This window comes from Hyperolius riggenbachi, chromosome 10 (genome assembly GCF_040937935.1).
Source record: "Hyperolius riggenbachi isolate aHypRig1 chromosome 10, aHypRig1.pri, whole genome shotgun sequence".
NCBI lineage: Eukaryota > Metazoa > Chordata > Amphibia > Anura > Hyperoliidae > Hyperolius > Hyperolius riggenbachi.
In genome coordinates, this window is record NC_090655.1 from 3,338,768 (window position 1) to 3,360,075 (window position 21,308).

The 21,308-nt window shown below is 50.1% G+C and overlaps 1 protein-coding gene across 1 annotated transcript in view; it reads right to left on the bottom strand.

Moving 5' to 3' along the window:
- Window positions 1-2,134: 2,134 nt before the first annotated feature.
- The window catches only part of ARHGAP19 (Rho GTPase activating protein 19), a 53,601-nt gene continuing 34,427 nt past the window's right edge, over window positions 2,135-21,308 (bottom strand). Inside the window, exons 8-12 of the mRNA XM_068258817.1 lie at window positions 18,098-18,304; window positions 13,207-13,290; window positions 11,153-11,254; window positions 9,914-9,991; window positions 2,135-3,655 (exon numbers count right to left, since the gene is read on the bottom strand). Coding sequence (XP_068114918.1) covers window positions 3,599-3,655; window positions 9,914-9,991; window positions 11,153-11,254; window positions 13,207-13,290; window positions 18,098-18,304 — 528 coding nt within the window. The 3' untranslated portion in view covers window positions 2,135-3,598. The remainder of the gene's footprint in view (window positions 3,656-9,913; window positions 9,992-11,152; window positions 11,255-13,206; window positions 13,291-18,097; window positions 18,305-21,308) is intronic.

Here is a 21,308-nt window from a genome sequence, read left to right on the forward strand (position 1 = left end):
CAGCTGCTGTGCTGCCTCTGCTTCTAGCACAAGAACAGCTGCTGTGCTGCCACTGCTTCTAGCACAAGAACAGCTGCTGTGCTGCCTCTGCTTCTAGCACAAGAACAGCTGCTGTGCTGCCTCTGCTTCTAGCACAAGAACAGCTGCTGTGCTGCCACTGCTTCTAGCACAAGAACAGCTGCTGTGCTGCCTCTGCTTCTAGCACAAGAACAGCTGCTGTGCTGCCTCTGCTTCTAGCACAAGAACAGCTGCTGTGCTGCCTCTGCTTCTAGCACAAGAACAGCTGCTGTGCTGCCTCTGCTTCTAGCACAAGAACAGCTGCTGTGCTGCCTCTGCTTCTAGCACAAGAACAGCTGCTGTGCTGCCTCTGCTTCTAGCACAAGAACAGCTGCTGTGCTGCCACTGCTTCTAGCACAAGAACAGCTGCTGTGCTGCCTCTGCTTCTAGCACAAGAACAGCTGCTGTGCTGCCTCTGCTTCTAGCACAAGAACAGCTGCTGTGCTGCCACTGCTTCTAGCACAAGAACAGCTGCTGTGCTGCCTCTGCTTCTAGCACAAGAACAGCTGCTGTGCTGCCTCTGCTTCTAGCACAAGAACAGCTGCTGTGCTGCCACTGCTTCTAGCACAAGAACAGCTGCTGTGCTGCCACTGCTTCTAGCACAAGAACAGCTGCTGTGCTGCCTCTGCTTCTAGCACAAGAACAGCTGCTGTGCTGCCTCTGCTTCTAGCACAAGAACAGCTGCTGTGCTGCCACTGCTTCTAGCACAAGAACAGCTGCTGTGCTGCCACTGCTTCTAGCACAAGAACAGCTGCTGTGCTGCCTCTGCTTCTAGCACAAGAACAGCTGCTGTGCTGCCTCTGCTTCTAGCACAAGAACAGCTGCTGTGCTGCCACTGCTTCTAGCACAAGAACAGCTGCTGTGCTGCCACTGCTTCTAGCACAAGAACAGCTGCTGTGCTGCCTCTGCTTCTAGCACAAGAACAGCTGCTGTGCTGCCACTGCTTCTAGCACAAGAACAGCACTGGCACTCCTGCCATTTACAGTGAAAAGGACCACTAACGCAAACAACTTACATGCATAGAAGATGTACACTTCTTGTGGAGTAAAATGCACTATAAATTACTTTTTGGCTTATATTATTGTCACTTACAGTAGGTATGGTAGTAGCCATTGACAAAGGTTTGGACTAGTCCATTTCCTAACAGGGGATTCTTAGGGTATTTTTTTTATTATTTTCAACAACACTTGCTAAACAGTAACAGCTCAGGCCATTTGAGAAAATAGTGTGCAAACAAATAAGAAGGGGGCTGCCATCATTGTATAGATACTTTCCAGCGAGGGCTTTTGTAAAGGATAGAGTAAATATTGAGAGTCCACCATGAAGAGATGGACTAGTCCAAAACCTGTCAGCTTTTTACTGTCTACTGTAAATGACAGAAACAGAAAAATATAAATTTGTATGTACGCCGTACAGGCAATGCCGCGTGGTCTGCTTGTATGTACGCCGTACAGGCAATGCCGCGTGGTCTGCTTGTATGTACGCCGTACAGGCAATGCCGCGTGGTCTGCTTGTATGTACGCCGTACAGGCAATGCCGCGTGGTCTGCTTGTATGTACGCCGTACAGGCAATGCCGCGTGGTCTGCTGCTATGTACGCCGTACATACAAGCAGACCATGAGGCATTGCCTGTACAGCGTACATAAAAGCAGACCACGCGGCATTGCCGGTATGATGTACATACAAGCAGACCACGCGGCATTGCCGGTATGGTGTACATAGAAGCAGACCACGCGGCATTGCCGGTATGGTGTACATAGAAGCAGACCACGCGGCATTGGCGGTACGGCGTACATACAAGCAGACCACGCGGCATTGCCGGTATGATGTACATACAAGCAGACCACGCGGCATTGCCGGTATGGTGTACATAGAAGCAGACCACGCGGCATTGGCGGTACGGCGTACATACAAGCAGACCACGCGGCATTGCCGGTATGATGTACATACAAGCAGACAACGTGGCATTGCCGGTATGGTGTACATAGAAGCAGACCACGCGGCATTGGCGGTACAGCGTACATACAAGCAGACCACGCGGCATTGCCTGTACAGCGTACATAGAAGCAGACCACGCGGCATTGGCGGTACGGCGTACATAGAAGCAGACAACGTGGCATTGCCGGTATGGTGTACATACAAGCAGACCACGCGGCATTGCCGGTCTGGTGTACATAGAAGCAGACAAAGCGGCATTGCCGGTATGGTGTACATACAAGCAGAGGGTTTCAGCATATCATGTTTGGGCACCGGTTCTGAAGCAGAGATAATCTGGCTGTGCCGTCACTGGCCGAGGAGAGACTTTGGTGAAGGGAAGGTGAATGGAAGGCACAGAGGATGAATGCCGAGTATTGGTCAGGGTGAAGTGATCATAAGGAAGGTTAGGCCTCTATAAGATGGGCGGGGAAATAGAGTACATTTACTAGTTAGGGATGGGTTAGGGAAGTCAGGAAAAGTGTTTTCAGGGCAGGAGGACAGAAGGGTCATTATATTATGTGGATGGGTGAACCACGAATAATCAGAACTGCTGACTTTAAGGGCAATTGGAGAGCTATATGGAGGCTGCCATGTTTATTTCCTTTTAAGCAATACCAGTTGCCTGGCTATCCTGCAGATCCTCAGCCTTTAATACTTTTAGCCATAGCTCCTGAACAAGCATGCAGCAGGTCAGGCGTTTGACATTGTTAAATTAGACAAGATAAGCTGCATACTTATTTCTGGTGTGATTCAGACGCTACTGCAGCCAAATAGATCAGCAGCACCGCCAGGCAACGAATATTGTTTAAAAGGAAATAAACATGGCAGCTTTATATTCTTGTCAGTTCAGTTGACCTTTAAAGAAAAGCATCCCAATCCGGAAATACAATCAGGGCCTCTTACTGCCAAAATGTGGTGCTGCATCCTGACCCACAAAGAGGAAGAGGCGTTTATCGCCAGCGTGCAGAGCGGCCCAACAGTCAAAACCTTTTCAGCACTATGTAAAATGGTTAATTTCTCTCTGTGCCCTTTATAAAATTTCCCACCCTTCCTGTTGCCATGAACAGTACAGGAAGTCAGTAGAACTTTACTTCGTGGTGACAGACAGCAAGATCAACCTGACGCACCAACCCTGCCACGCTCTACTGAGAGCTAAAGCTTTTTATCTCTAATTCCCGAGCCCTTGTTACATAAAATAGACGAAGAACTGAAATCCGTCCCAACAAATGCCCACATTTCACAAAGCTTCCAGAACAATATCACACTGTATTAAGCTGCGGATAGAAACATGCAGGCACATGTTTAAAGGCTTTAGTATCCAGACAATAGCTTACTAGTTACAGAATGCTTTTCTAGGTTAAAAATAAAAGTAATAAAAAAGTTCATAAAAGCAGAATGCTACAATAAAACCTCCCAGGGATTGGGTACAAGTCTACACAGGATTAGTTATGTCACAGCTTCACGTAACAGTTGTCCACAGGATAAAAAAACATGTTGTATAGAAAAGTAACAACGAAAAGGATCATTTAACAAGACAGCATCCCTGCCATAGTGCCACAACCTCTCAGATGGACGTCTCCTGAGCCGACAGGCGATGAGCCCTTTTCAATATGCTGGATCCCTGTAACATAGAATGAGATGTGCATTATATTCTCTAAGTAAGAAGTGTGATGTTAAGTACGGTCCTCATTCACACCAACACAAAGGCTTCAACAACTAGAGCCAGAGTTCAAGGAAATCAATAGCCACCGACTAGTTCTGCCCAACCAAAGGCACACGGTTCCCGCCCTCCATGGCCTCGTGTGGGGGTGAAGACTAGTTCTGCCCAACCAAAGGCACACGGTTCCCGCCCCTCCATGGCCTCATCTCTGGGGGTGAAGACTAGTTCTGCCCAACCAAAGGCACACGGTTCCCGCCCTCCATGGCCTCGTGTGGGGGTGAAGACTAGTTCTGCCCAACCAAAGGCACACGGTTCCCGCCCCTCCATGGCCTCATCTCTGGGGGTGAAGACTAGTTCTGCCCAACCAAAGGCACACGGTTCCCGCCCTCCATGGCCTCGTGTGGGGGTGAAGACTAGTTCTGCCCAACCAAAGGCACACGGTTCCCGCCCCTCCATGGCCTCATCTCTGGGGGTGAAGACTAGTTCTGCCCAACCAAAGGCACATGGTTCCCGCCCCTCCATGGCCTCATCTCTGGGGGTGAAGACTAGTTCTGCCCAACCAAAGGCACACGGTTCCCGCCCCTCCATGGCCTCATCTCTGGGGGTGAAGACTAGTTCTGCCCAACCAAAGGCACACGGTTCCCGCCCCTCCATGGCCTCATCTCTGGGGGTGAAGACTAGTTCTGCCCAACCAAAGGCACACGGTTCCCGCCCCTCCATGGCCTCATCTCTAGGGGTGAAGACTAGTTCTGCCCAACCAAAGGCACATGGTTCCCGCCCCTCCATGGCCTCACCTTTGGGGGTGAAGACCAGCAATTGTAACAGCTGCCACATGCCTTTTGTATATCCACAATGCCATTCCTTCTCCCAGCTGCTAGGTGGCGTTGCTGAGCAGAGAGCAGACAGCCATTTCATTGAAGAGACTGTTTTACCAAACTCAACAAGGGAGGCATCCTTACAAGTTTGCCTCAGGTGGGAAAAAGTCTAGAACTGGCCCTGCTGATGAACTTTGGTTTTAAAGAGGAATTGAACGGTTTTGCAAATAAATAATTCTACGTGGATTAAAGGGAACCTAAAATAATACCAGTTGCCTGGCTCTGCTGCTGATCCTGTGTCTCTAATACTTTTAGCCACAGCCCCTGAACAAGCATACAGATCAGGTGCACTGACTGAAGTCAGACTGGATTAGCTGCATGCTTGTTTCAGGTGTGTGATTCAGCCACTACTGCAGCCAAAGATCAGCAGGACTGCCAGGCAACTGGTATTGTTTAAAAGGAAACATCCATATCACCTCTCAGTTAAGGTTCCCTTTAAAAGTGTATATAAATTGATATCCTCCCACCGCAATTCAAGTATTATTACACAGTCAGGAGCATGTACCTGTTTGAACCTGCAATCCCTTATTTGTGGCGCTGAGAAAGAGGGCAGTTTTTTCAATAGATTTCAGCATAATGCAATTGGATGCAGCGCAATGATTTTCCATCCCGTCTGATTATATTCCATCTATTTCTGCTGGAAATCGATCAAAATTGTGACTGCCCTGACATGTTAATTCTGGCAGATTTAATCGGCTGGGAATCGGATTTAAAGAGACACCGAAGTCTAATTTTTTACCGGATTTTCTTATTCAGCCATCTTCAGCTTTACATTCCAAGCTGAATCGCTGCATCCTGTGGCAGAGCAAGTTATTTATAGCCCTGAAATTGCCCAGCAAAGTTCCACAACTTTGCAAGTCGTAGATTTTGCTGCCTGGTAGAGGCAGAGCTATGCGCAGTAGCTCTGCCTCTTATCCAGTCAATCTCCGCCCATCTTGGCCCTCACCGCCCCTCTCAAAGAAAGAAGGCTGAGAGGGGCGGGGAGAAGCGGAGATTGGCAGAAATTGACTGGAGTAGAGGCAGAGCTACTGCGCAAAGCTCTGCCTTCCCTGGACAGCAAGATCTACGACTTGCAAAGTTGTGGAACTTCAGGGCTATAAATAACTTCCTCTGCCACGGGATGCAGCGATTCAGCTTGGAATTTAATGCTGAAGAAGGCTGAATAAGAAAATAAGGTAAAATGAGTGTCTCTATAAAAAGAGAACCTGAGCTGGTAACAAGAAAAAAACCCATGCTACCTGATCCAGGGGGCTGGCCGGATCAGGTAGCACCCATAACTGCGCACTCCTTTGTCTAGTTTCCTTCAGTTACATTTTTGTAAAAGACAAAACAAAAAAACCCACAACCTCGGGGTCGCGATCCTGCAGATGCAGCTCTCACAGAAAGGAGGAGAAAGGAGGAGAAAGGAGGCATGGAGAGGCAGGGAAGGGGGTGGGGAGAGCCAGTGAGAAGGCTCAGAGGCAGGGAGAAGGCTCTGAGAGGCAGTGAAGGGGGTGGGGAGAGCCAGTGAGAAGGCTCAGAGGCAGGGAAGAGGGCGGGGAGAGGCAGTGCGAAGGCTCTGAGAGGAGGGGAAGGGAGCGGGGAGAGGCAGTGAGAAGGCTCAGAGGCAGGGAAGGGGGCGGGGAGAGGCAGTGAAAAGGCACTGAGAGGCAGGGAAGGGGGCAGGGAGAGGCAGTGAGAAGGCTCTGAGGGGCAGGGAAGGGAGCGGGGAGAGGCAGTGAGAAGGCCCTGAGAGGCAGTGAGAAGGCCCTGAGAGGCAGTGAGAAGGCCCTGAGAGGCAGTGAGAAGGCCCTGAGAGGCAGTGAGAAGGCTCTGAGAGGCAGTGAGAAGGCCCTGAGAGGCAGTGAGAAGGCCCTGAGAGGCAGTGAGAAGGCCCTGAGAGGCAGTGAGAAGGCCCTGAGAGGCAGTGAGAAGGCTCTGAGAGGCAGTGAGAAGGCTCTGAGAGGCAGGGAAGGGGGCGTGGAGAGGCAGTGAGAAGGCTCTGAGAGGCAGGGAAGGGGGCGTGGAGAGGCAGTGAGAAGGCTCTGAGAGGCAGGGAAGGGGGCAGGGAGAGGCAGCGAGAAGGCTCTGAGAGGCAGCGAGAAGGCTCTGAGAGGCAGCGAGAAGGCTCTGAGAGGCAGCGAGAAGGCTCTGAGAGGCAGGGAAGGGGGCGTGGAGAGGCAGCGAGAAGGCTCTGAGAGGCAGCGAGAAGGCTCTGAGAGGCAGCGAGAAGGCTCTGAGAGGCAGCGAGAAGGCTCTGAGAGGCAGCGAGAAGGCTCTGAGAGGCATGGAAGGCGGCGGGGAGATCCAGCGAGAAGGCTCTGAGAGGCAGGGAAGGGGGCAAGGAGAGGCAGTGAGAAGGCTCTGAGGGGCAGGGAAGGGAGCCGTAAGAGGCAGTGAGAAGGCTCTGAGAGGCAGGGAAGGGGCGGTGAGAGGCAGTGAGAAGGCTCTGAGAGGCAGGGAAGGGGGCAGGGAGAGGCAGTGAGAAGGCTCTGAGAGGCAGGGAAGGGGGCAGGGAGAGGCAGTGAGAAGGCTCTGAGAGGCAGGGAAGGGGGCAGGGAGAGGCAGTGAGAAGGCTCTGAGAGGCAGGGAAGGGGGCAGGGAGAGGCAGTGAGAAGGCTCTGAGAGGCAGGGAAGGGGGCAGGGAGAGGCAGTGAGAAGGCTCTGAGAGGCAGGGAAGGGGGCAGGGAGAGGCAGTGAGAAGGCTCTGAGAGGCAGTGAGAAGGCTCTGAGAGGCAGGGAAGGGGGCAGGGAGAGGCAGTGAGAAGGCTCTGAGAGGCAGGGAAGGGGCGGTGAGAGGCAGTGAGAAGGCTCTGAGAGGCAGGGAAGGGGGTGGGGAGAGCCAGTAAGAAGGCTCTGAAAGGCAGGGAAGGGGGTGGGGAGAGCCAGTGAGAAGGCTCTGAGAGGCATGGAAGGGGGCGGGGAGATCCAGCGAGAAGGCTCTGAGAGGCAGGGAAGGGGGCAAGGAGAGGCAGTGAGAAGGCTCTGAGAGGCAGGGAAGGGGGCAGGGAGAGGCAGTGAGAAGGCACTGAGAGGCAGGGAAGGGGGCAGGGAGAGGCAGTGAGAAGGCTCTGAGGGGCAGGGAAGGGGGCGGGGAGATCCAGCGAGAAGGCTCTGAGAGGCAGGGAAGGGGGCAGGGAGAGGCAGTGAGAAGGCTCTGAGAGGCAGGGAAGGGGGCAGGGAGAAGGCTCTGAGGGGCAGGGAAGGGAGCCGTAAGAGGCAGTGAGAAGGCTCTGAGAGGCAGGGAAGGGGGCAGGGAGAGGCAGTGAGAAGGCTCTGAGAGGCAGGGAAGGGGCGGTGAGAGGCAGTGAGAAGGCTCTGAGAGGCAGGGAAGGGGGTGGGGAGAGCCAGTAAGAAGGCTCTGAAAGGCAGGGAAGGGGGTGGGGAGAGCCAGTGAGAAGGCTCTGAGAGGCAGGGAAGGGATGTTATGCAGGAGTGCCAGTGAGAAGGCTCTGAGAGGCATGGAAGGGGGTGGGGAGATCCAGCGAGAAGGCTCAGAGGCAGGGAAGGGGGCAAGGAGAGGCAGTGAGAAGGCTCTGAGGGGCAAGGAAGGGGGCGGGGAGATCCAGCGAGAAGGCTCTGAGAGGCAGGGAAGGGGGCAGGGAGAGGCAGTGAGAAGGCTCTGAGAGGCATGGAAGGGGGCGGGGAGATCCAGCGAGAAGGCTCTGAGAGGCAGGGAAGGGGGCAAGGAGAGGCAGTGAGAAGGCTCTGAGAGGCAGGGAAGGGGGCAGGGAGAGGCAGTGAGAAGGCTCTGAGAGGCATGGAAGGGGGCGGGGAGATCCAGCGAGAAGGCTCTGAGAGGCAGGGAAGGGGGCAAGGAGAGGCAGTGAGAAGGCTCTGAGAGGCAGGGAAGGGGGCAGGGAGAGGCAGTGAGAAGGCTCTGAGGGGCAGGGAAGGGAGCCGTAAGAGGCAGTGAGAAGGCTCTGAGAGGCAGGGAAGGGGCGGTGAGAGGCAGTGAGAAGGCTCTGAGAGGCAGGGAAGGGGCGGTGAGAGGCAGTGAGAAGGCTCTGAGAGGCAGGGAAGGGGGCAGGGAGAGGCAGTGAGAAGGCACGAAGGGGATGGGGGCAGGGAGAGGCAGTGAAAAGGCTCTAAAAGGCAGGGAAGGGGGTGGGGAGAGCCAGTGAGAAGGCTCTGAGAGGCAGGGAAGGGATGTTATGCAGGAGTGCCTATCCTGTAAGGGACACCCCTTCTCCAATAGTCTACCAACAAGCTAGTTATCAGCAAATGGGGGGGTCCTAGCACTGCACAGAAGGAGCTGAGAGCGGTGCGGAGGGGACACAGGCACGTCCTTCAGATGGGAACATGCCTTTGTGTACCATTTGTCACGTGCAGAACTGCCTCGGTACACTTTATAAATGTCTGGAGAACTTGAGCCTACTCACAATCCCCATCGCATGCTTCCCAATGAGTTCTGCAGCAAACCAGTCTCTCTAACCCCTGGCGTCTGGAGCCTGCGGGCGCTCAGGAGGGGCTTATAGAGTTGTGCAGATGGATTGACTGCTTTTAACAGCGCTTAAAGTGTACCCGAGGCGAACATAAAGCTAATAAATTGATTCTTACCAAAGAAGAGAGAAGTCTGTGAATCCTGCAGAGGTTCCCCTGTCCTCCTGCCCCCCTCCATTGCCATGCATGGACCCCCAAAATAAATCAGACACAGCTTGTTGGATTTCTGGTGGCAACCACACACTCTTTCAAGCACGAGAGTCTGCATGAGAGTGGCTGAGCCTGTGCCGTTAGCTGGCGTCACTCGAGCGGCACTGTGCTACCGGGCAGACGTACTCGCAGCAGGGCTGCACCACTGCATGAGAGGAGAGGAAAGTGGCCGTGATCTTCAGGAGGGTCCACAGCAGCCGCGGTAATCTAGAGGGGGTAATGGGCAGGATGCAGAGGCTTCTCTCTAGCCAAGTGGTTTTTTTTTTATCTTAAAATGGCCTCAGGTTCACTTTAACAATTACACATATTTAATTGTGCAAAAGGAAGAAAGATTTTCGGCAACAAATGCACCAGCAGGACCTTAGTGTGATGGTTTACGCTCCAGTGGTGTGCCCTCGATACAAAATGCAAGTTTATGCAGCAACAGCAGTTTCGCATCACTTCCGCTTCCTCAGAGACTGGTACTGATACTGGTACTGAACGGTCTCTGAGGAAGCAGAAGTGCTGCGAAACGGCTGTCAAGCCGTCACCCGCTGCCACTTGTTGTATATGTCTGTGCCGGTGATGGTTCTTGAATAAATTGCTCCTGAGCATAGTGGGTGGTGCCACTCCTGCTACTCTTTTTGCTGAATACACTTCTATTTCTCCTGTAACACAGGGCACAAGGAAGTTTATTTGCAGGAAAGAAGAATATACCGTGCTGTAAACCAACCTCTTTCTTCTTGTGACAGTCTTCAGAGAGTTTTAACTTTGCCCGAGTGAAGTACAGTGCAGGGGAGTCTTGGGATACCTGAGGAGAAAACAACGTCACCATTACGGAAAGCCAACAACCAGGGCTATTCAAAAGTGGGCGTTTTGTAAGCTTTCCAACTTGTAGCTTTTGCTGAAACTTTCTCGATCATAAATTCTGAAAATTACATTTTTTGCCCTCATTTTTCCTTGCGGCGTTTATAGATATGTCCTATCTGTGGCTAACACTAATGCTCCCTCATCTATGCCTATCACCAGCCACCACAATGGGGGTCATGTACATGATCAGTACGGCTTATGTGGGGGTCATGCGCATGATCATCTTTGCGGTTTAACGTGGCACCGATCGGGTAGAGGTTAGGGATGATCAGAAGAATGCAAATTCTTCCGAGTTGATGCAAATTTTTATGCAAATATATGCAGTTTGAAAATGGACCAATCCATTTAAACCCAGGTTTAAATTGATTGGTCCTTTTTCGAGCTGCATATATTTGCATAATTTTGGAAGCATTTCCATCTCACTGCTCATCCGTAGTAGAGACACCACGTGGTGCCTTGCCCTGATCGGTTCTGCTGTGGGCACACGGTTGCCCGCGCTGGAGCTCTTATGGCCACGAGGCATTCTCTACCTCTGCTTTTTGGGCCCAGGAGTTATATTCAAAAGACATAAGTGGTTTGAGAAGCACAAAAAGAAAAAACAGCAACAAAAACGTATGCCACAAAGTCCGTGTCCATAGGAAGATAACACAGGTTGCGTAGCTGAATTGTGACACTATGACTAGCCTTGCTCTCCGCGGATTAATGGCGTGTAACCTCAGTGGTTACTCGTGATTCAAATTAGCTCCAATTTGCCGCAGCTCAGCAGCTGGATGCGGAGGGGTTAATTACCCATAATGCCGCTCTCCGCCCAAGCGTTTCAACGAGGTGCTAGCATCCGAATGGACACGTTGCAAGCCTCTCTATGGAGCATTTCCTCTTCCATAGCAAGGCTTGCAACGCTTCCAATAGACGATTGCACCTCGTTGAAAACGCTGAGCGGAGAGCGGCATTATGGGTAATTAACCCGCCGCATCTAGCCGCTCAGCTGCGGCAATTAAGAGCTAATTTGAATCACTAGTAACCATCGTGGTTACTCGTGATTAAACCGTGGAGAGCAAGACTAACTATGACATCACTGCTCAGCGCCGTGCATCATACTTACATATTTTACATTCTCTTTTACTTGCGACCCCTCTGTCGTGAGAGGCGGCGATATGGTGCGACTCTTTCTTTCTGACGCGGCTTGTCCGCCCAACACCTTACGCTGTTCAGATTTACAGAGAAAAGATTTTTACACTCACAGATGTATATAAAACAGGAAACATTATACATGGTTTATCTGGAACCAAAATGATGAAATGTCTGAAAAATACAAAGAAATCCTTCTGGACAAACAGTCAGAATAATAAACTCGACCCCAAGTAGAGCTCAAGAACATCGAAATGGAAAATGACGCATGCCAATGCAGGCTGCCTTATATGATTATGCTGTTTGCCTGGCTGTTGTGCTGATTCTTTGTCTTCAATACCGTCTAATTTACAGGCCCAGAACTAGTGTCCATATGAGGAACAACTCCAATCCGTGTTTGACTGACTGCTGAAGCCAGAGAATCAGACTGACAGCCCAGCTTGCTGGCACATTAGAATTATTAATACATTTATAGAAAACATGATTGTTTAAAGGAAACCTGTAATGTTTAAAGAGACAAAATTTTCAGCCTTATTTATTCTATCCTATAAGTTCCTATACCTGTTCTAATGTGGTCTAGATTACTGCAGCCTTTTCTAGTCTCTGTAATATATCTAATCTTCTTTCCTTTGTCAAGCCTTGTCAAGGCAGAAAGGAATGCACTGCTCTGCTGTGATAGGGAGAAGTTATACGCACCTCTTCCATGCCCCCTGCGGGCTCTGTGTGTGCAGTGTGTAAGAGTCACAGGCAAGTTCTCTGCTCACAGCCAGCGTCTGCAGGCTCAGGAGCTGTGACCTTGTGAACAGCTGTGAGTGCAGAAAGATCAGTATAGAGCTCAGACAATCAGCTAAGGCAATAAGTGGGAGAAACACTGCAACAGTAAAATCAAATTTGAGAGGAGCCACTGCAAACAGGCACCTGCTCTGATGATGTATTTCCTGTTTGGCGGCCAGGAGAAGACAACAAACAGGCTGGTATTTTTATTTAAAATTTTCACAGTACAGATTCTCTTAAAAAATGTTTCACTTACCTGGGGCTTCTGCCAGCCCCCTGCGGCCGCCCTGAGCCCATGGCAGTACTCAACAATCCTCACTGGCGCGGCGCAGGTGCACTTTAAGTCGCTGCCCATTGCACCTGCAAAAAATCTCTATTTAACCTGCGCAAGAGTGCGAATGAGGACGCGTGCAGCTAGGGCCGTGCAAGCGTAGTGACAGCCGATTTGTAAATCAGCAAAAAAGTGAAGCTGAGCCGCAGTGGGGGACAGGAGGATCGATGAGTACTGGCGCAGGCACAGGGTGGCTGCAGGGGACTGGCAGAAGCCCTAGGTAAGTGAAACTATATATTTTTTTTTTTAAACATTACAGGTTTCCTTTAAGGGATCTTTACACACACACACACACACACACACACACACACACACACACACACACACACACACACACACACACACACACACACACACACACGTTTCCTTGTTTTAGAACTCCATTGAAAGGGGACATGATGGCAAAAATTAATCCAGCAGTTGAATTACAGTAGAAAGCAGAACTGACCTCACGAGAGGTTGCCTCAGAGGCAGAGATACTACCACTGCGCTATCAGGACGGCACTATCTCTGCCCTGCGTGCACACAAGGCAGCACAAAGATGGCACATCAGAGCAAATGAGATGGGGGGTGGCATGGAATCAAAGTTCATCACCTCAAGTCACAGACTAGAATATACCCCATGTATATTCAGCCCCCAGAAGCAGAACGTGAGAGGTAAGCAGCGCAGACTCCGCCCTGATACAGACTCCGCCCTGATACACAGCAGGTAAGGGACGTGACTGCACTCGATGTGCTTGCAGTATGATAGTATTTGGGGGTCACAGACCAGACTATACCCCATGTATATTCAGCCTCCAGGAGCAGGAGGGAAGCAGCCCGTATTACAAGACTGTCAGAAATATTTTATATGCCTTTTACAATATGTCACAACATCTTTTAGACAAGAGCAGGTCCTTCTCATGGACTGAGCGGAGCATTACCTTAATCATCCCGCTGAAGGAGCGAGAACGAGCGTGCTTCTTCCCAGCCGCAGGCTCCGGCGTTCGCGGGTTGTGCTTATTGAACTAAAACAATAGGATAAAGATGAATAATGAAAGTGGACTCAAATTACAAAATAAATACTAATCGTATACGGAGGGACAGTCAGTGACATGACTATGTACTCTGTACAGTGCTGCAGAATGTCAGTGCTATATAAATACATAATAATAATAAGAAGATAGGACATTAGACCAGGACTATGGCAGGATTAGATTGTGAGCTTCTCTGAGGGACAAGACAATATACTATGTACAGCGCTGCAGAAGAGGTCACTGCTATAGAAATACATAATATTAACAGCAAAGTATGAAGAATCTCTACACATCCCTCCTAAGTTCAGTGCTGGTCGTAATGGAGAAAGCTACGCTTACGGATCATTACGCGTAATTTTACGCTATTACGCATTACGAATTTACGCTTACGGCATAGACATTCAATTTCGGTACATGTCTATAATTACGCATAGCACTTACGCAATTACGCGTAAGTATACCGTAATTCAGGTTATTACGTTATAGGCTTACGCGTAAAATCCTACTAGCCATTAATGCGTACGGTCATGCTGCCAAGCGGAAAAGTTGACGCATGGATCAATGTTTGGTAGCCGCCGACTTTAAGGGTTAATAGCAAAGCCCCCTTAAGTGCTAAGAGCCTCAAATTTGGAGAATATATTAAGGAGATCAGAAGGAATAAGAGGAAAATTTTTTTTTTCAAAAAGACCTTATAGTTTTTGAGAAAATCGATGTTAAAGTTTCAAAGGAAAAATATATACATTTAAAAACCCGCCGACTTTAACGGTTAATAGCAAAGCCTGCTTAAAATTTAGGAACACCAAATTCACAGGGTATATTAAGGGGATCAGTGGGAATAAGAGGAAAAAAAAAATTTTCAAAAAGACCTTATAGTTTTTGAGAAAATCGATTTTTAAGTTTCAAGGGCGAAAATGTCTTTTAAATGCGGAAAATGTCAGTTTTTTTGCACAGGTAACAATAGTGTTTTATTTTCATAGATTCCCCCAAGTGGGAAGAGTTTTACTTACTTCGTTCTGAGTGTGGGAAATATAAAAAAAAAACACGACGTGGGGTCCCCCCTCCCAGACCTCTTTAACCCCTTGTCCCCCATGCAGACTGGGATAGCCAGAATGCGGAGCACCGGCCGCGTGGGGCTCCGCACCCTGACTATACCAGCCCGCATGGTCCATGGATTGGGGGGTCTCGGAAGGGGAGGGGCAGCCAAGCTTTCCCCTCCCCCTCCGAGCCCTTGTCCAATCCAAGGACAAGGGGCTCTTCTCCACCTCCGATGGGCGGTGGAGGTGGAGGCCGCGATTTCCTGGGGAGGGGTTCATGGTGGCATCTGGGAGTCCCCTTTAAAAAGGGGTCCCCCAGATGCCCACCCCCCTCCCAGGAGAAATGAGTATAGAGGTACTTGTAGTACCCCTTACCCATTTCCTTTAAGAGTTAAAAGTAAATAAACACACAAACACATAGAAAAAGTATTTTAATTGAACAAAAAACATAACCACGAAAAAAGTCCTTTAATATTCTTAATTAACCATTAATACTTACCTGTCCCTTTAAAAGCCAGTTCCCACGCAATATCCTCGGAAATATACTAATCAGTTACAATGTAACAAAGTTATTACAATGTAACAACTTTGTTACATTGTAACTACGCCGCACCCGACGTCACTCACCGCCGCCGCCGCGTCTGTGCTGCAGGACCCGACAGCTGATTTGAAGGAACCCCATTGGTCTGCTAAGGACCAATGGGGCTCCTTGGAGCCCAAATACAAAGATGCTTTCGAGAGCTCTGAGCTAATATAGCTCAGAGCTCTGTCGGGTGAAGGGACGCTAAGTCCCCGCCGGCTCCGCTGCCCTCCCCGCCTCTCCCACATGTCACCTATATACATGCTGGCACCCATGGGTGCCAGCATGTATATGAGTGACAGGTGTGGGCGGAGTGGACGGCGGGAGCCGGCGGGGACTAGCGTGTATGCGGCGGCCGGCGGGGTGAGCGGCGAGTGACGTCGGGTGCGTGGTGTTACAAAGTAACAAAGTTGTTACATTGTAATAACTTTGTTACATTGTAACTGATTAGTATATTTCCGAGGATATTGCGTGGGAACTGGCTTTTAAAGGGACAGGTAAGTATTAATGGTTAATTAAGAATATTAAAGGACTTTTTTCGTGGTTATGTTTTTTGTTCAATTAAAATACTTTTTCTATGTGTTTGTGTGTTTATTTACTTTTAACTCTTAAAGGAAATGGGTAAGGGGTACTACAAGTACCTCTATACTCATTTCTCCTGGGAGGGGGGTGGGCATCTGGGGGACCCCTTTTTAAAGGGGACTCCCAGATGCCACCATGAACCCCTCCCCAGGAAATCGCGGCCTCCACCTCCACCGCCCATCGGAGGTGGAGAAGAGCCCCTTGTCCTTGGATTGGACAAGGGCTCGGAGGGGGAGGGGAAAGCTTGGCTGCCCCTCCCCTTCCGAGACCCCCCAATCCATGGACCATGCGGGCTGGTATAGTCAGGGTGCGGAGCCCCACGCGGCCGGTGCTCCGCATTCTGGCTATCCCAGTCTGCATGGGGGACAAGGGGTTAAAGAGGTCTGGGAGGGGGGACCCCACGTCGTTTTTTTTTTATATTTCCCACACTCAGAACGAAGTAAGTAAAACTCTTCCCACTTGGGGGAATCTATGAAAATAAAACACTATTGTTACCTGTGCAAAAAAAACTGACATTTTCCGCATTTAAAAGACATTTTCGCCCTTGAAACTTAAAAATCGATTTTCTCAAAAACTATAAGGTCTTTTTGAAATTTTTTTTTTCCTCTTATTCCCACTGATCCCCTTAATACACCCTGTGAATTTGGTGTTCCTAAATTTTAAGCAGGCTTTGCTATTAACCGTTAAAGTCGGCGGGTTTTTAAATGTATATATTTTTCCTTTGAAACTTTAACATCGATTTTGTCAAAAACTATAAGGTCTTTTTGAAAAAAAAAATTTTCCTCTTATTCCTTCTGATCTCCTTAATATATTCTCCAAGGCTGGAGGCTCTTAGCACTTAAGGGGGCTTTGCTATTAACCCTTAAAGTCGGCGGCTTTTTTATATTATACGGGAGCGTAATATTACGCGATTACGGCAGACTGTGTAATTTCAATGGGAGTTTACTGTCTTACGCGTAATTTGTTACGCGTAAAACGTAACCCTACGGTCTACGCGTAATTAATTACGCGTAATACCGTAACCTTACACGTAACGCTTACGGTGCATTTGTAGTGAATTACGATGCGTAATTACGCTAATGCGTAATTTCGGCCCAGCACTGCCTAAGTTCCCCCTGCGCTCTGCTGTCCCCCATAAATCACAGCCGCGCTGTGGACACACAGTGTCATGTTTACCTCTTTACTGTCACTCTCGCCGCTCCCCCCGCCTCCTGCATAGCTCCGGTCCCCGCCCCTTTACTCCCCGCTGATTGGAGGGAAGGGACGCAGGCGGGGACTGGAGCTATGCAGGAGGCGGGGGGGGGGGGGGGGGAGCGACAAGAGTGACAGTAAAGAGGTAAACATGACGCTGTGTGTCCACAGCGCGGCTGTAATTTATGGGGGACAGCAGAGCGCAGGGGGAACTTAGGGGGGTTTGGGATAGCAACAGAGGCTGGGCAGTATAGGCAGACCCAGCCTCTGTGTGCTGATAGCATTGTCAGAACCCCACCTCGGGTTCTCTTTAAGGGCTCTGCCTCTGACACAGGAGACCAGGGATCAAATCTCAGCTCTTCCTTTTCAGTAAGCTGCATCTATTCAGTAAGGAGTTCTGAACGCTACGACTGCCTACTGAGCGCGCCCCCTAGTGGCTGCAGCTTTGGCGCTTGGAGTCTGCCGGGTGAAAAGGGCCATATGAAATGTTACTTGTCTTGTGTATACACACACATATCCAAATTTGGTTTACCGTATGCATTTGATATTTGTTTAGGAATGTTTACACTCACTGTAGGTTTACTTCACCCTCTCACTTCCCTGATGAAGCAGGCTTAGTTACGAGAAACGCGGTGCCATTTATGAGCTTTTGGTTTTTTGCAATTCTGAGACTTCTTGGAGGAGGCAAGTCCACTATCATCTCCTTAATATTTTAGGTCACCTGTAAGCCTCTGAATAATTATATAGTGTATTAACCCATTTCTGTTCGATTCCAATGCAGAGAGCAACTCTTTGAGGGGGTCAGATTTGTTCTCCTCAACAGCCTGTGTGGCCATTGGTACGGCACACTTTTGTAAGTATAATTCAGGGCCAGATCGCATGGGAAACTGCTGGTGGTGCATTTAGCAGATGTAACGGAACAGAAAAGAGACATCCGTTTCCGTCATTTCCTTGTCACACTACATTTTGAGCTCCATGGAACACACGGAACCGCCAAGCACAGCCACCACTGGACTCCACAAGTAGCATCTCAGAAAATTCTATCCACCATGACATGCATTTGCCAGCAAACGCATTGAGATGAACGCTTCCATTCATCAGAGTGTGGGACACAGTCCAATCCCAGCAGTAAACGACTTGCACAGTTGCCAGTAGTCGCCCTTGTGAACAAGCCCTTATTCTCTCAAATGCCCATTATCAAATTCAATACACTACAAGGTTTTTGTTTATTTTCTCCAAGCGGTTATACAAAATGTATCCAGCAGATGGCAGCACAAGCCTAGTGTACAGCAACATGGCCAGCAGTATAAGGTGGGACTCCACTGGCTGCACGCTTGCTGCAGGTGTGCCGGCTCCAGTGGAAAAGCAGTGTCACAGTCTTGCACATATCGTATTTGCACACGTCACATACCTGGCGGATGAGCTTCTTCTTCTTGGCAGACTCCGGCATGTTGTGCACGTGCTGGAAGAGCTCGCGTAGCGCCTGCTCCGTGCGTTGCTGCGTCATATCCTGCTGCGATTCTGTGGATGACGGAGACAGAGCTTGTCTGCTTCTCTTCTGACCTCTTAGAAATGGAAATTCACTCCAGCTGTGAGAGGGCTGCAGATCCAGATCATCCTGCAAAGGCCAACGGGAAATTCAGGCAGTGCAGAGTCACCACGGACCAATGGCGGCCAACCACGTAAAAATATGGCTTCCGACTACTCATGATTAAAGTGGATCAGAGGTGAACTCTTACTCATTGCATATTTGTGTTTTTTCCTATTGTTTATAGGGCATTCCTCAAGCCAAATACTTTTTTGTTTTTGTTTTAATACTCTAATTCCCTATAAACTAAACAACCCACTCCCACAGGTTTTCAGAGAGCCTTGGCAGTAGCAAGGGCTCATGGGAGCTCAGTCTGGGCAGGAGGAGGAGGAGGTGTTACTAGCCATTGATTTCAGAGGCAGAGGGGAGGGGGGTTAGGTTTTTTTCACAGGCTGAGTGCTGAAGATGCAGATAAGCCTGCTTCTGTGTAATGTTTACAAACAACATGGCTGCTGTCATTGTATCACAGGAAGAAATAATTTTCTATTAAATCTGTTTGCAGCTAGATTTGCTGTGTAAACTATCTAAACTTTAGATAAGATATATAGACAAGTTACTTGTTATAGTTCGTTTTTCATCTCGGATCCGCTTTAAAGAGACTAACAAAATTGTGTGCCTTATTTCTTCTGTCCTATAAGTTCCTATTACTGTTCTAATGTGGTCTGTCTTACTGCAGCCTCTCCTACTTGCACTGTCTCTGTAATAAATCTTATCTCCTTTCCTCTGTCGTGTCTGTCGGGCTGAGGCTGGAATGTGTGGAATGTGCAGCACTGCTTGTCATTGGCAGAAGCTTTACACACCCTCTCCAAGCTCTGTATGACTCACACACTCTGTTTATGTGAGCCTATTACAAGCTGGTTAGTTTGTTTGTAAATACTGCCTAAAACTGTTAATTACAAGCCAGGATTGCAGCAGAGTGGCAGAAACAGCACAGAGGGGCACAGGAGAAAAATAAGGAATAGAATGGTATGCTTTTTATTGTAAGAATATTAGAGTACAGATTCGCTTTAACAATTGTTCCATTGTGGCAGTTCAGCAACAGGAAACCGAAACCCACCGGAGGCAACAGCTCTGCGGCAGCCACTGCCTCAGCCACCACGTCATACGTTAGTGACCGCGCCACTCGTGGAAGCCACAGGGAGAAGCAGGAATGGGGAGACACAAACCTAAACCAGCACTGTGTGCATTCAGCATTGCTAACTATCAGGGCCGGATTTGTACTCTTTACCGCCAAAGGCCACTGTCACCAGCCTCCCCACCCCACCCTTCAGTATCGGTAACAAGATGACCCTTCCAGTATAGGTAGCCAGATGACTCCACTCCCCTTCCCTCCAGTATAGGTAGCCTGATGATTCCACCCCCCCCCCCCCAGTATAGGTAGCCAAATCACCCTCTCCCCTTTTCCTCTAGTATACGTAGCCAGATGACTCCCTTAATCCCTCCTTTTCCCACCCCCATTTCAGTATAGGTAGCCAGCTAGCCATCAGTGTCACTCAATTCTCCACTTATCTCCAGTGCAGAAGCTTCCTCTTCCTTTCCGTCTCCAAAACTGCCCAAGTCCATAGCCGTCGGCCACAATGCAAACGTGCACAGAGAGCAAGGTGGCTGCTGCACAGGCGGGTAGCAGCAGAGTAGCGCGGTCAGGTGCTCGCCTGATCTCTCTGCATTGCACCATTTGCAATCTTGCAAATACTGCACCAGTTTAGCCTGCTGCTTTGGTGTCCTTGCTCCTGTGGTGCCCTAGGCCATGGCCTAGGTGGCCTTGGCCTAAATCCAGCCCTGCTAACTATGATCCGCTGGGCTCAGTGTATCTAGCACCCTCTGCTGGCTAGTGTGCCTGGTTGTGTGGCTGGGACTGGTCCTATAGTCAGGGTTATCACCAGGGTCTCGGGGTCCCACCCATTCATGCTTTTAGGGGCGGTTGTGTGGGGGCTACCCTGTTCTCTTGTTCCCCATATTAAGCAGAAATGAGCACTGTGGGGTTTTGTATTGTCACAGTTATGGCTGTTTATACACGCGGTCACCCCCACAGATATCTGCATTGGATTGCTGCCTCATTCATACCGACACTGAACATTTGGTTGCACTATAGTGAAAGCAAACGTGACCTTAAATTTTACTTTAAATTGAGACAAGGGCTGCTGCAGCTATAAGTATATGTCCACTCCATGCGCCCTTCTCATGCATGCGCCTCCAAAGCTGGGCTGCAGCCTAGGTCAGCAGCATCCTGCGCATGCCTGGTTACTGACCTGCCCAAGATTCCCCGCCCGCAGCTGCTGCACACAGCCCATGCATGGATACAGGATGTCCCGCCCTCAGCTGCTGCACATGCATGGATACAGGATGTCCCCCCCTCAGCTGCTGCACACAGCCCATGCATGGATACAGGATGTCCCGCCCTCAGCTGCTGCACACAGCCCATGCATGGATACAGGATGGCCCGCCCTCAGCTGCTGCACACGGCGCATGCAAGGGTTACAGGATGTCCCGCCCTCAGCTGCTGCACACAGCCTATGCATGGATACAGGATGGCCCGCCCTCAGCTGCTGCACACAGCCCATGCATGGATACAGGATGTCCCGCCCTCAGCTGCTGCACACGGCGCATGCATGGATACAGGAAGTCCCCGCCCTCCGCTGCTGCACATGCATGGATACAGGATACCTGCCCTCAGCTGCTGCACACGGCGCATGCATGGATACAGGATTCCCCGCCCGCAGCTGCTGAACACGGCGCATGCATGTATACAGGATTCCCCGCCCTCAGCTGCTGCACATGGAGCATGCATGTATACAGTATTCCCCGCCCGCAGCTGCTGCACACGGCGCATGCATGTATACAGGATTCCCCGCCCGCAGCTGCTGAACACGGCGCATGCATGGATACAGGATTCCCCGCCCGCAGCTGCTGAACACGGCGCATGCATGGATACAGGATGTCCCGCCCTCAGCTGCTGCACATGCATGGATACAGGATGTCCCGCCCTCAGCTGCTGCACACTGCGCATGCATGTATACAGGATGTCACGCCCTCA